Genomic DNA, 13,436 nt, shown 5'->3' with positions numbered 1-13,436 from the left:
CCCAGGGCCATAGTAGTTATTCCAGTTTAATGACTACACCATACACATACTGTTATTGAGTACTCTTGTCATAGCTGAAGAACTACTTGCAGTGCACTGATTATTTTTTGTAAATTGTATGCAGATGCTGGATGAAAAGTATATCCCATCTGAGGAAAAGCCTTAAACTTGTTCCTGCTCAAAGTTGCCACAAAATGTTCATGGAATGCCACCTCCAATTGACAATGTGCAGACCTCTTCTGAAATTGTAATTTATTGATTACTTCACTGTTTTCATCAGGCATAATCCAGAGATGTATGCATGGGTAGGGTGGTGCTTTGAGAGTTAGAAGATTTGTTTTAGTTCTTTATTTTTGGCCTATTTAGCAGTATGAATAACTGCTTTTTTTAGTGTAATGGTTGTTCCTTCACCACTTTTGTTTGCACGCGTGTGAACAAAGGTACCACATCTTGCAACAAGTTTGTGGAGGAAATGCAATTGAAGCTAATAAGGATCTTGGTTCTGGTTTGGAGACATAGTGCCAGCCCTCTGGGGCTGCACCACAATAAAAAATGTGAGGGTATTAGTAGGATTTGCAAATGAGTATTTTTTTATTTTTTTTTTTCAATTCATTCATTCATTCATTCATACAGGTGCAATGTGTATGTTTTATTTATTCTAGTTATTTCTGAACTCCATAGGTTAGGTTAGATAGGAGGCTAAGTAAAGTTCTGGTTGAAGTGACAAGTTAAAGGTGTAATACACATCCAAAACCCCTCCCAATTTGTCATGAAATTGTGTTTGCTATGAATCTTTGAGGTGATTTTGTTCTATTTATGTATCTATTTATTTCTTTAATTTTATGTACACTTTATTTAGAGTGTTTTGGGAAAGTATTGAATTATTGGGCCTGTTTAGGCTTATTCCACCTTTTACCTTGAACTATAGGTTTTACTTCAACTCCGCAAATTGATTCATAGTTATGGCATAAAATCGATTGAACATGAAGTATTATACATTTTTTCAGCCTGGGACACCTTGTATATCAAAAAGAAATCTGTACTGGATGCTGTGGAAGTTGGCTGCAGCAAATGTGAGGAACTGCAGTGTGATGGAACTGTGGGTTTTGGCGGTGATCCTGATGAAAATGGAGAGACAACGCTGGATGCAATGATCATGGATGGGCAAGTTTATTCTCATTTCTTTTTCTCTCTCACTGTCTCTTGCAACATGTGTTGAGATTTAATTTTATTACTTTTATGAGATAGACTTGCTTTAAGTATGACTGTTTTCTAAGATTTCAGTATTAATTTATTTTTCCATGTCTGATGTATATCTATGATTTTTGTTTTCTTGTAAATTAGTTATTTATACAGTATGATGATGTCATTCTCTAGACTGGCAGAATAGTCCTGTCTCCCTGAGGAATGCCATGGCTGGAATGAGGTTTTCCCATAAATTCCTTATAGAGTGTGTTGTGTTGTTGGCATGCATGATTGTGTACAATGCAGTCTTCCATAATGTGTTGTATAGTATGAGGTAAAATGTTACATCTTGTACAGTTATCTGCAATGTTGTCATCCAGCTTTTTCTGGTTGCTTAGAAGGGCTTGATGATGGCTGCACTGTAGTTTGGCAAGGTGAACTCTGTCCTTTCGGTGGAGAGAGGATTCTGAGGGATGGATGTCATGTAGTCTGGCATGCAGCAGTATATTGTCTTTCAGTTTGTTGATATCTTTCTTCAATCAAATAAAAAAAAAATAATGAGAAATAATTTTACGCAGCCCAAAGGGATTTCTCCCCATCTTCTCCTTTCCTGCATGAGGGGACGGAGTTTATGAAGTGGTCCTGCTGTGGATGTGCTGTGTCTTGCGACACTGCTTCTGACCCAGGGCAGTGGACAGGATGCAGGGATGACCTGTCATCCAGGAGGTGCCAAGATAGGGAGGAGGGTGGAGGGGAGTGGAATAAATGGGAAATGAAATGGGTGGGAGTGATTTCTATGCCTTTTTCTTTTTGGCTACCCTCCCATGTAAGGGGGAAAAAGCCTTTGGTATATGTATGTATTTTGTTGATAGATCAGTGAGTAATATAATTATGGATATGTTTCTGGAGGCTGGTGTATGTTAGTTGTGGAGGAAGAGAAGAAAGCATTTGTGTGTGATATAGGTATTTGTGTGTTGTTTTCATGTTTTTTGGTGTGTGTGGGTGTTTTTTTTTTTTCTAAGTGCTGTGGGTGTGTTGTTTGTGGAGGCTATGGTAGGTGTATGTGTGCCTCTCATGTCAAGGTGATCCTGGACTTTGAAAACTTGTTTCATGGTGTAAATGGTCAGTAGGTGTTGTATTTATGCAGCTTGAAATTGTCTATAGGGTTTTGTTTTGTAAGGTCTGTAGGGTGTTGTGGTATGTCTTAGTGAGATTAGGGGCCCATGTGGGGCTTGCATAATTCATCACTGCACTTATGCATTGCTTATATACTGTAGTATTACTGTTTTTGTTTTGAATGATAAAGTGGCATGGTATCTATTTGTGCTCCACTGTCCAGTTGATGAGAAGTGTGGCTGTAGATTTGGTTAGGGCTATTTTGAGTCTGTTTGAAGTGAGCCAGGTGTTGAGTGTGTTGAGGTATGGTTGCAGTATTTCTGCAATATTATCTGTGTTACAGTGTGTGCATGTAATCGATGGGAATCAATACTCTGTTTCTACACAATTATATCATTATGCAGAGACAATTCTCCTTTTACAGCAGCATATTCTAAGGCATTATGCCCTTTTGACCATCCCAGTTTTAAACAATTCTTTAACTGAGCCAATACATGATCTTTATTGGTCATCTTTCTAATCACTTAAAAAGAAATATCACCAAAATCAATAATCTTTACTAGTTTTAAATATTCAGCTGGTGTACCAGACTGCAATTCATCAACCATGGATAATCTACCCAATGCAACAGTAATTACATTTTCTTTCCCTGGTTTATAAACCATTAATATTGTAAGGAATCTGCTTTTCTCTTCTAAACAAGCCTAACAAGGGTTTGCAATCTGTTCTAGCAACAAATCATCTGCCAAGTAGAAAATACCTGAATCTTTTAACAGCAAACTCAAGAGCTAATTTCTCTTTAACCAGTTGAGAATAGTTCACTTCAACTTTTGACAATTTCTTACTTGTAAAGGAAATGGGTTTTTCTATACTATCTACCTTTTGTAACTCTACACATCCATCTTCATAAGAGACGCATCTACTTTGATTTCCAATTATTGTATTTATATTTGAACTCATGTTTTATTTAAGCTTAGGCTATATCACCTTTAAGCTATTCCATATATTTATACATGTATATGAAAAACTGTATTTCATCATTCTTTTGACATGTGGTCTTTCTTAATTTACTTCCATGAACTCTTAAAGCCCTCCCATCTTTAATCAGATCACCTCTTTATTTTCGATCTTTCAAAGTTGGCAGACCCAGTACTTTTAGTCTTTCCTCATATGGTTTAACTGCTAGGCTGGGACCAGGTTGGTTGATGCCCTTTGTATTACCTCAATCTTGCTTATATCTTTCACTCTGTGTGGGGACCATATTCCTGATGCATATTCCAATCTTGGTCATATCAGGGTTTTGATGATTTTTTCATCATCTCTTCATCCATATAATGGAACGCCACTTTAATCTTCTATAATAGTCCATATGTCTCTCCCACAATCCTGCTGATATGTCTATCAGAAAACTGGTTGTCTTTCTCCTTTTTTTGTTTTTGTAATGGGTTCACTTCCCAAGGAATAGTTTAAGGATGGCCTTTTGCCACTATTGCCCATTTCCAGTACTTTGCATTTTTTGGTATTGAACTTCATTTCCCATTCCTGGCTCTGTGCAAAAAATAGGCTAGGTCTTTTTGCAACATTCTACCGTCCTCTTCATTTTTCACTCCTCTCATGATTTTTGCATTATCTGGGAGAATTATGGGTTATATAGGTCACTTAGAATTTAAGAGATGCAGAAAGAAGTTTGAATGGGTGTGAAATGAAATGTCTGAGGAGTATGGTGGTGGTGACAAGGATGGATGAAGTGAGAAATGAGGAGGAGAGTGGGGTTAGAAAGGGAGCAAGCAGAGAGGACTGATGAAAGATTATTGGGAAGGTTTGAGCACATGGAAGGAATGAGTAAAGAAAGATTAGGAAAATGAATATGGAAAGCAGAGGAGGAGTGAACTTTAGGGTACAACAAAAAATGAGATGGATAGATGGGGGTGAAAGGAGCTTTGAGCAAGATGGGAAATTCGGTTGAGCATGGGAGGTAGAAGGTGTGGGTGGAGAATGGTTGTGTACAGATGATGTTTTGATAGAGTCTGTGGCAGGGCCCTCACATGGGGGGAGGGGGTGCATATGCCTTGGAGTGGCACATTTAGGGGGGGGTGGCAATTCTAGTATGGACATGCTGCCCACAAGGCTGACAAAATAATTATAATAAAAAAAGGTCAAAGGAGCCCCTAATATCTTACCTCAATATACGAATTTTGTGTTAGAATCAACAGAATATGAAATATTTTTCCCATATCCTTTCTGCAATAGGGACATTGAATAAAATGTTTAAAATCTGTTTAATCATCTCGCAAGTCAGTAGCTATAATAGGCAGTAAAAAATTGTGGAGATTGGAAATGATGGGGTAAGGGGGTGGCATTTAGGCATGTAAGGGCTCTGGTTTGAAGGGATTTCTACTCACCTTCTCTATTTTCTGTATGAGGTGATGAAGAAGGAGGGTCACCATGTAAATAAAGTGGCCCTGCTGTGGATGTGCTATGTCTTTGCTGCATTGGTTTTGACCTGGGCAGTGAACAGGAGACAGGGATGACCTTTCTTCCATGAGGAGCTAAAATGAGAGGGAAACAAATGGGTGGTGGGTACGTCCCTTGGCTGAGTACCTCCCTTATATGGGGGAAGAGGCCTTTGGTAGATAGAAGACCTCACACAGCTGACAACTAGATAATGTTTTAAGTCAAAAACAGAAGAGCTGTCCCACACTAATACAAGACTGGCAATAATCCAAAATTTATTTTCAGAAAGATCTATGGGAAGACTTTGAGGACCTTTGCCAACCATTGTGGCTAGAGAGATCTAGTCTATGAAACTCGAGATGACAGTTACTATTATGAGTTGAGGAATTATGCTAATGTGATATCCTGTTCACTTTCATCAGGGAGACACATGATGTTGGTGCTGTTGCTGATCTTCGAAGAGTCAAGAGTGCCATTTCAGTTGCAAGGAAGGTGATGGAGCATACTTCACACACACTACTTGTTGGGAACCAAGCCACACAGTTTGCCATCAGAATGGGGTTCAAAGAAGAAGATCTTAATACAAGTTCATCTATGGAAAGTTATAAGAAATGGAAGGAAAATAAGTGCCAGCCAAACTATTGGATAAATGTCACTCCTGATCCTAAGAGTTCTTGTGGACCATACAGCCCCATTGAAATGTTGAAATATCACCATGCAGGTGTTTCTGAAGGGTATAATATTAATCTCCATAACCATGATACCATAGGTATGATTGCTGTTGATGAAGATGGTAGTATTGCTGGAGGTACATCCACTAATGGTTTATCTCATAAAGTGCCTGGTCGTGTTGGGGATTCGCCTATCCCAGGAAGTGGTGCCTATGTAGACAAATATGTTGGTGGAGCAGCAGCCACAGGCGATGGTGATGTGATGATGCGATTTTCCCCTGCTATGCTCACTGTTGAAGGTATGCGTTATGGCCTAACCCCAGACAAAGCCGCACAAATAGCTATAATTAGGATCTCAAAATATTACCCCAACTTCTCTGGTGCCATTGTTGCAACAACTATTGATGGTGACTATGGGGCTGCATGCCATGGCATGGACACGTTTCATTATTGTGTGGCAAATCCAACCCTTCGTCAAACTACTCTAGAAAAAGTAACGTGTGTAAAGACTTCAGGTGGAGTCTCAAAAGAAAGTCCTCCTTGGTGAAGAAAAATAGGTAGTTATTTGTAATCATGATAACTAGTGTTATATTGTTATGCTTTTGGAATATTGAATGCTGTAAACCAGATTATATATATTATTTGATTTAAAAAATATTATTAGATATTAAAACATTGATTTTTAGAATTATCCTACATATCTTTTCCAAGTTTTAGGTAGTAGAATTTTTTGCATGCAGAGAGGACGAAATGGTCATTCTTTCAGTATGAAATTTACTCCTCAGATCGTCCTCTAAGCACACAGCCTCACAAACTTATGATCACACAAAAGAAGGCCACTGAGATGACATGCAAAGACCAATGTTAGTATTTTGTATTTCATGGGCAATGATCAATATGTCTATCTTTGAACAATATTTTCCTAAAATACCCTGGTGACTTTATTGAGATTTGTAGGAGATATTATGAGTGATTTCATATGTGACTGGAGTGAAGGCTATAAAATTTAGATGTCCAGAGAAGTTACTTGTTTCTTTTGGGGAGCTTGTTTGGTAAGGAGTTCCTTGGGATTTAGTATGTTTAGGTTGGGGAGTATATGATTATACTCCCTGTTACCAATTAAGTGAAGCAGCCTTGCTCTGCTACATTGGTTCTGATCCAGGGCAGTGACCCGGAGACAGCGATGACCCTTCTTCCACAAGGAGCTAAGATGAGCATGGAATGGGTGGAAGTGGGTAAGTGCCTTTTGACTTGATTACCTCCCTTATAAGGTGGGAAAACCATTGGTATATAGATAGGTCGGGGAGTTTATAAAGGATTTTGTTACCTCTTTGATCTATGTCTGGCCCAGCCTCCAGAAGGAGCTTATGTTGACTCCCCTCAATGGGAAACAAGTCTCTCTTATCAGGCTTACGAGAGTAATGTTGGTGGGCTATCCTGTACCATTCTCACTGGGCAAAGTGCAGCAGTACCCGATTGTTTCAAATGCTGGGAGATGTCTTGGCCAGATGAAGGAAGCACGGAATCACATCATACTGGACATGCAGGGATTGCTCCCTGCAAAGCTGAACCTGGGGTATTGGGGCAAGTTCAAGCTCATCCTTCCCGCCTCAGAACCACTTTGTTGCTTCAGGTGACAACAGTATGGACACCATCAATTGCACTGTCGACACCAGGTCAAATGCTCTGTCTACATTGGCACTCGCCAGTCTGAAGAATACTTCAGTAAGCACAAGGAAGGGAAGGAGGTCACTCCAAAGTGCCCTAATTGCAAGGAAGAACACAAGGCATGGAGTGCCAATTGCAGCCCCCAGAAGAGAATCTAGGTAAAGGCCACCCCTCATAAGCAACTATTCAGTGTACCAGCATGGAGTAGTCAACCACAAGCCATCCCCCCACCCCCACCACCCCTTATGTCAGTGGAGGCATATACGCCCTCTGCCCCCACACTTCCCACGGTACCTCTAATGTCAGTTAAGGAATGTCTGCTGTTATCCACCCTTCCCTATACCTTGGCAGTAACAGTGCAAAAACAGAAGCCGAGTGCACATGTACTATCCCAGGCCCCTTTCCAGGCTCCCCAACCTGCCATGGCCAATGAAGGCATGAAGGAGTTAATGGCCACCATGGCTATGGCCATTATGAAGTGTATAAGGGTGGATGACCCTACCACAAACGTTCATGTCAAAGGCTGTACATGAATTATATGACCAATTGATCCGAGTTACCGCTCCCATTCAAACCTCCACGCCATCACTGTCTACAGAAGGAGAAACTGCAAGCTCAAAGGTCAAGGTCACAGCCAGCCCACCCCTCCCACCAGCCTATATCATCAGAAGCCAGTGATTTGACTTTGAAGGACCAGTACCCATTACTGTTATCTCCGTGCAGCAGCAAGAAGGATACAACAATGAAAAATGAGCAGGAGGGATAGATGGGGTTCCCCCTACCTCTACAGCACCACAGCACCCTCTACCTCTCACCCCTACCCTACTCCTCTTCCTTGTCCCCCCTTTCATCCTACTCCTCCCCCTCCTCCCCACTCCCACTAAACCTGCTAACAACTGGCATTGCATAGACAACAAACTGTATATATGAACTGTTCTGGACCACCTGTATGGTTGAGGTCTGAGCAGGTACTAGCCCCACAAACCAAGAAGAAGAAGAAGAAGAAGAAAAATGAAAAAAATTGGGTCTAGCCACCTAATAAGGTGCTAATTTAAGGTGATCTGGTAATGAATAATAAAAGTTCTCTCCGTAGGTCTTTCTCCCCCCTCTCCCTCTCCTTTTTCTTGTCCTTATTTCACATTATTGTTATTAACATCTTAGTGCTGGAGATAGTGTTATCATAAATGTCACATTTAGTGAATTTGTTTAGTAACCTATACAGATTTACTGTATTAATAGAATTTGTCAGTAGGCTTACATAAACGTTTCAAAACTTTTTGTATATTCTACATTGTTTTTGTCAAATGTTTGCCAATTCTGTTATCATTTCGTGTGTTGAGGAGGGGCTGCAGGGCTGGCATCCATTCAGACCTCAACTTAGTGATGGTCTGCAACAGTCTGCATGAAAACTCAAAAGGCAGTGTCCACATATGCCAATGTTTGGAGTAGCGGTACCAGAAGATCAAGAAGGGAAGGCACTCAACCCTAGACAGGGCCAGGGGGAGGGTGTGCCCCAACAAATTTGACCAAAATATCTGTGTTGTATCAACAAAATATTGTGCAATGCCATTTAGTCATAAAGGAGCTATAGAATTTGGACCTGATTTGGCAAATTGTGTATGAAGAAACACAAATGTGTTGTTCGTTGCATTTTATTTGGGTTTATTTTGTATAACAATAGTCATGTCTCACTGTCAGTAAATGTATTGTGGAATTGTTGAATTGATCACCCAGCCAAGCTCTGTAACCACACAGGGTGTTCAGCTGTAATAACGACATTCTACTGAATACATTGATTGGAAACGGATGATAAGTTGTCTTAGCAGAGTGCATGCACTCTAAGAAGTTCAACAAAATCCTCGAGTAGTTTTGCAGACCGAACAATATCATATCACTCAAGATCCATCATCTACAGTTCATTTGAACCTGCAAAAAGGAAATAGTTTATGTAACAGCTCTTCTATACTTGGAGGCAACTATTGTCCTGGAGAGGTGGTACAGAAGAGTAGCAGAAAGGAGGGATGGTGTAATTAAAATTTGGTAAGCACTCATTTCTTTGACTGGAGTTCCTTGATCATAGAAGAATGCTGCATGGATCTGGTCCATAGGGGTCATCTGGTTGGCCTCTTTACCTTGGATTGCCAAGTGAAAAAAGGGGAATGTTGTAAGGAGAGGATAAGCCAACTGGAGATATGAAATGAAGTTCACAATCCTTATTCCAATTTGCCCTGACAAGATGACCTATAAAAGAAGTTAGATAAAATTTTATCAGTCTTCTTGAGTAGCTGTTATGGAGTGTAATTTACCAGATTTTAGTGCATATCCATTGAACTAACTCTAGTGTTACTGGTGATATCTCCTCTGAAACATACACACATACATATACCAAAGACCATCATGAAGCCTTGATCCAGAGTCCTTCAGCCTGTGAGTTCCACATGCTACCAATGTAACATCATTTGATGCTCTGGTGGTACATTTAATAATTAGTCTTATATGGATATTATATAACTGCATCAACAAGTAAATTCTATGTTAAATCAATTATATACATGTTTGGTTAGTTGCTTGCTTAAGGTTGTCCTTTACTGTTGAGGATGACATCCTCACTTTGCTACAAAGAGGGAGGAAAAAGATGAACTTGAGCCAGGAGGTGCATAGTGGTGGCCTTTGCCCTACATGGCTGGACTGTTGGGGCAAGTAACAGACATTGCTGGGAGTCAGAGTGAAATGCAGGATTCAAAGCAGCAACAAAGAGAATGGAAGACCAGTACACCTTTGATTACAGCAGCAGTGAACTATGAATAGAGGAGTGGGAGAGAGTTCATCAGTGAGGTATTCAAACAGGTGTATAAAAAGATGAACATGAATAACTGCTTTATAACCCTCTATCACTCCTCCAGGTATGAAGTAATACATACATATACTAAGGCTTTTTCCCCCCTTACGAGGGAGGAAGCCAAAAAGAAAAAGGCATAAAATCATTCCCACCCATTCCATCCCTAAATACACTCCACTCCCCTCCACCCTCCCTCCCATCTTAGCACCTCCTGGATGACAGGTAATAAAGCGAGTAAATGGGGTCATGAAAAGCATCCTCTGCTGCCTTGTCTAGGACAATCAAACCGGATGGGATCAAATGCTACCATTTGTAGTCTTAGTTTACAACACCGCATACCACAGAGTCCTACGAGACTCTTCAGACATTTTGCTAGTCCACAGGGAGCCCATCCTCCCATACATTTATCTTACAAAGAAATGTACCCCTTGGTGTAATGTAGAAAATTCGTCTCGGGAAACGAATGTCATCGTGAACAAATGCTTTGAACAATGTGGTGCAAAGAATTCCTTGAAGCAGCCATGATAGAAAGGGATAACTATAGGCTGAGAGCAAGAGTGAAACCAATTATCATAGGAGACAGAGTATATGTTATCTCTCGGAACAAGCAAGGAATGGAAACCACACCCATGTACCAGGGTCCATATAGGGTGATAAGGAAAATTAGCAATGTTGTGTTCAAGATAAAAGATGGGAGACCCAGCAGTGAATTTTCAGTCCACACAGACACAATAAAACATGGAGGAGTTCTCTCCTCATGTGAAAACAGAAATGTGAGACAGGCATTCCCAACTGCAAGGAAGATACTTGGGAAATACTGGACAAACAGGAGTGAGAAGAGACAACAGGAAAAAGCATGGAATAAACTTAGTAACCATGTAGTAAGCGCTGAAACTATCAGTTGTTTTAAAAAACGATTAGACAACTTTATGAATGGGGATGACAGGTGGTGATGGATACGGAGCTGCCTAGTGTTGGCCTTATAGTCTCTTGCAGTCTCCTTTATTCTTATGTTCTTATGATATATGTGTAGAAACAAAAGATAATATAGAGCAGACCTCCCAGTACAAGGTAAGTTTGTATGGATGGGTAAGGTATGTGAAGGATAGACTAACAAGAGACCATGAATATTTGGTATACTAAGAAGAAATATACTGCCTTCATCTCAGCTTGTTTTTCTAGTATTCCATGTCTTAAACCAAGAACTTCAAACAAGGATGCCTTCCCTCTTGGCGCCCCAGAATTCAATGTCGTGATTGAAAAAAAAAAAAAAGGAGGGAGAGGTGGTGAATGGGAGTTGAGTATGTGGGGATCAAATGGATGGGAGTTGATTTACTCATATACTTTTGACTTTGGCTACCTCCCTTGTGAGGGGTAAAAAGCCCTTGGTATATGTATATATATATATATAAACACGTATGTATATAATATATACATATATGTATAATATAGATATTATATATGTGTGTGTGTAAAAGAGAAAAAGGCTTTGGTATATGTATATATATGTACATATATGCATATACACACACATACGTAGACGGATTCACAGCAAAGATTGGAACTCCGAAAAAGAAGGGAAATTTTTGTGGATCTCAACGTTGAAGAAGTACCTTTTTGTATTTATAGGGAAGGGGAAAGCTCGTGGCATAGTGGGAAGGTGATGAAAAAGAAGGGGAGGGAAATGAGGAAGGGGAGGACTTGGTCCAGGCAGGCAGACGCCATGTCAACAAATGAGGCCCGAAGGATTTTGGGGATGAAGAAAGGATTAACAAAAATGTAAAGATTAGAAATATAGGTAAGAGCAGCACAATGGAAGGTGAAAATAATAATTTCCATAGATTTAATGAGGGGGGGAAGCTAACCCTCCCCGATTAGCAAGCCTAGAAGAAAAAATTGAGAAAATTGTCAAACATTGGGAGGATAGGTTCGGTCAACTTACGCAGATCATGCAGAGAGTTGAAAAATTGGAAGAATTAGAGAAGGTGAACCAAAAACTAACTAAAGAAATAGAAGTATTAAAAAGACAGTTAAAAGAAGTAAAAGATGAGAATGAGGAACTAAAGAGGAATAATAAAGAGAATAAAGGGTCATTAGCAAAAGAAGCACAGGGTTGGAAAAAAATCCAAGATAGCAACAAAATTGCATTTAATGATGTAGTGAAACAACAGATGAAAGAACAAACTGAAGACACATTTATTAAAGTGATGAGACAGAAGGAAAATATAGTAAGAGACTTAGAAGATACAAAAATGTATAATTATATTAGGGATGGAAGAGAAGGATAATCTAAATAGGACTACAAAAATCAAGGAGGAAAAAGAAAAAGTAAATAATATATTAGAATTAGTTCAGGAAGATGAACCTGAAATAGGGAAACAAATTGAAGAAATGTATAGATTCGGGAAATATAGTACAGATAAGACCAGACCAATTAAGGTTAAATTCAGGTCACAAACAACAGCAGAGAATATCTTAGCAAAAACAGGGAAACTAGCAGACAGTGAATAATATAAAAAGGTATGGATAAAAAAAGAGGATGAGAAAAAAAAAGACAAGAAGCTAAGGAAAAAACGAGATGAGAACAGAGTCAGAAATAAATGAATTCTATTGGAGAGTAGTGAATATGAAAGGAAATGGGTCATAACAGAAAAACAAAAGGGAAATAGAAAATACAATGGTGGTAGCAGAAAATTACGAGTGTTACACAAATATAGCTCACTTAATAACAGGATTGAATGAACTGAATGGTTATCTGAAGGAAAAAGAACATAATGGGAATTATAGAGACAAAATTAAAAGGTCCACTATCACCCAACAGTGTAGGACATGGTGCATATGATTATTGGATTAGAAACAGAGGCAAAAAGTGGGGGTGGAGTTATGTTCCTGACTAAGAAGGATATAAACGTGAGGAATGTCACATATGGAAAGAATAGAGCACATCACCGTAGACAGCACAATCCTCAGACCAACGGTGTGTCCGTCAGAGCCCTCCAAACTTCCCCCTTTGGACGTTTATGCCTGTGTATATGTGTGTTTATATGTATATATATATGTATATATATATTATATATGTATATATAATTATATATTATGATATATATGTATATAATATATATAATATGTATATATATATTATATATGTATATATATTATATATGTATACACACACACACACACACACGCACACACACACACTTTCAACGAACGGACGGCTTGACGAACGCTCTGAAGAAAAGTGCAGATTGTGGATACCAACGCAAAGAGAAGTGCCTTTTTGTATTTGCAGGGGGGGGGGAATTGCTCGTGAGGTAGTGGGAAAGTAAGGAAAGAGGAGAGGGGGAGGGATTACTGGGGAAATGGAAGGTAATGAGGAGGTGGAGGAAATGGCCCTGACGGGCCGCCGGGTAGACAAAAGACCCCAAGACGAGTTGGATGATAACATGTCTAATAGGAATGTGAAGATTAGAGGTATAGATAGGAGCAATATAGCAGAAAGT

The 13,436-nt window shown here is 39.5% G+C and overlaps 1 protein-coding gene across 2 annotated transcripts in view; it reads left to right on the top strand.

Moving 5' to 3' along the window:
- The window catches only part of LOC143018491 (N(4)-(Beta-N-acetylglucosaminyl)-L-asparaginase-like), a 10,548-nt gene extending 4,100 nt beyond the window's left edge, over positions 1-6,448 (top strand). The window contains exons 2-3 of one of the 2 annotated variants that reach the window (XM_076173868.1): positions 1,008-1,168; positions 5,182-6,448. In XM_076173868.1, the coding sequence (XP_076029983.1) occupies positions 1,008-1,168; positions 5,182-5,973 (953 nt within the window). In that variant the 3' untranslated portion in view covers positions 5,974-6,448. Of the gene's footprint in view, positions 1-1,007; positions 1,169-5,177 lie in introns of both variants that reach the window. The other variant, XM_076173867.1, reaches the window with a different exon arrangement.
- The last annotated feature ends 6,988 nt before the right edge of the window (positions 6,449-13,436 follow it).

This window comes from Oratosquilla oratoria, chromosome 35 (assembly GCF_046742065.1).
Source record: "Oratosquilla oratoria isolate Oo_2021 chromosome 35, ASM4674206v1, whole genome shotgun sequence".
In the NCBI taxonomy this organism is placed as follows: Eukaryota; Metazoa; Arthropoda; class Malacostraca; order Stomatopoda; family Squillidae; genus Oratosquilla; species Oratosquilla oratoria.
Note: the sequence above shows the minus strand (reverse complement) of the source record. Positions and strands in the feature narration are given on the sequence as shown.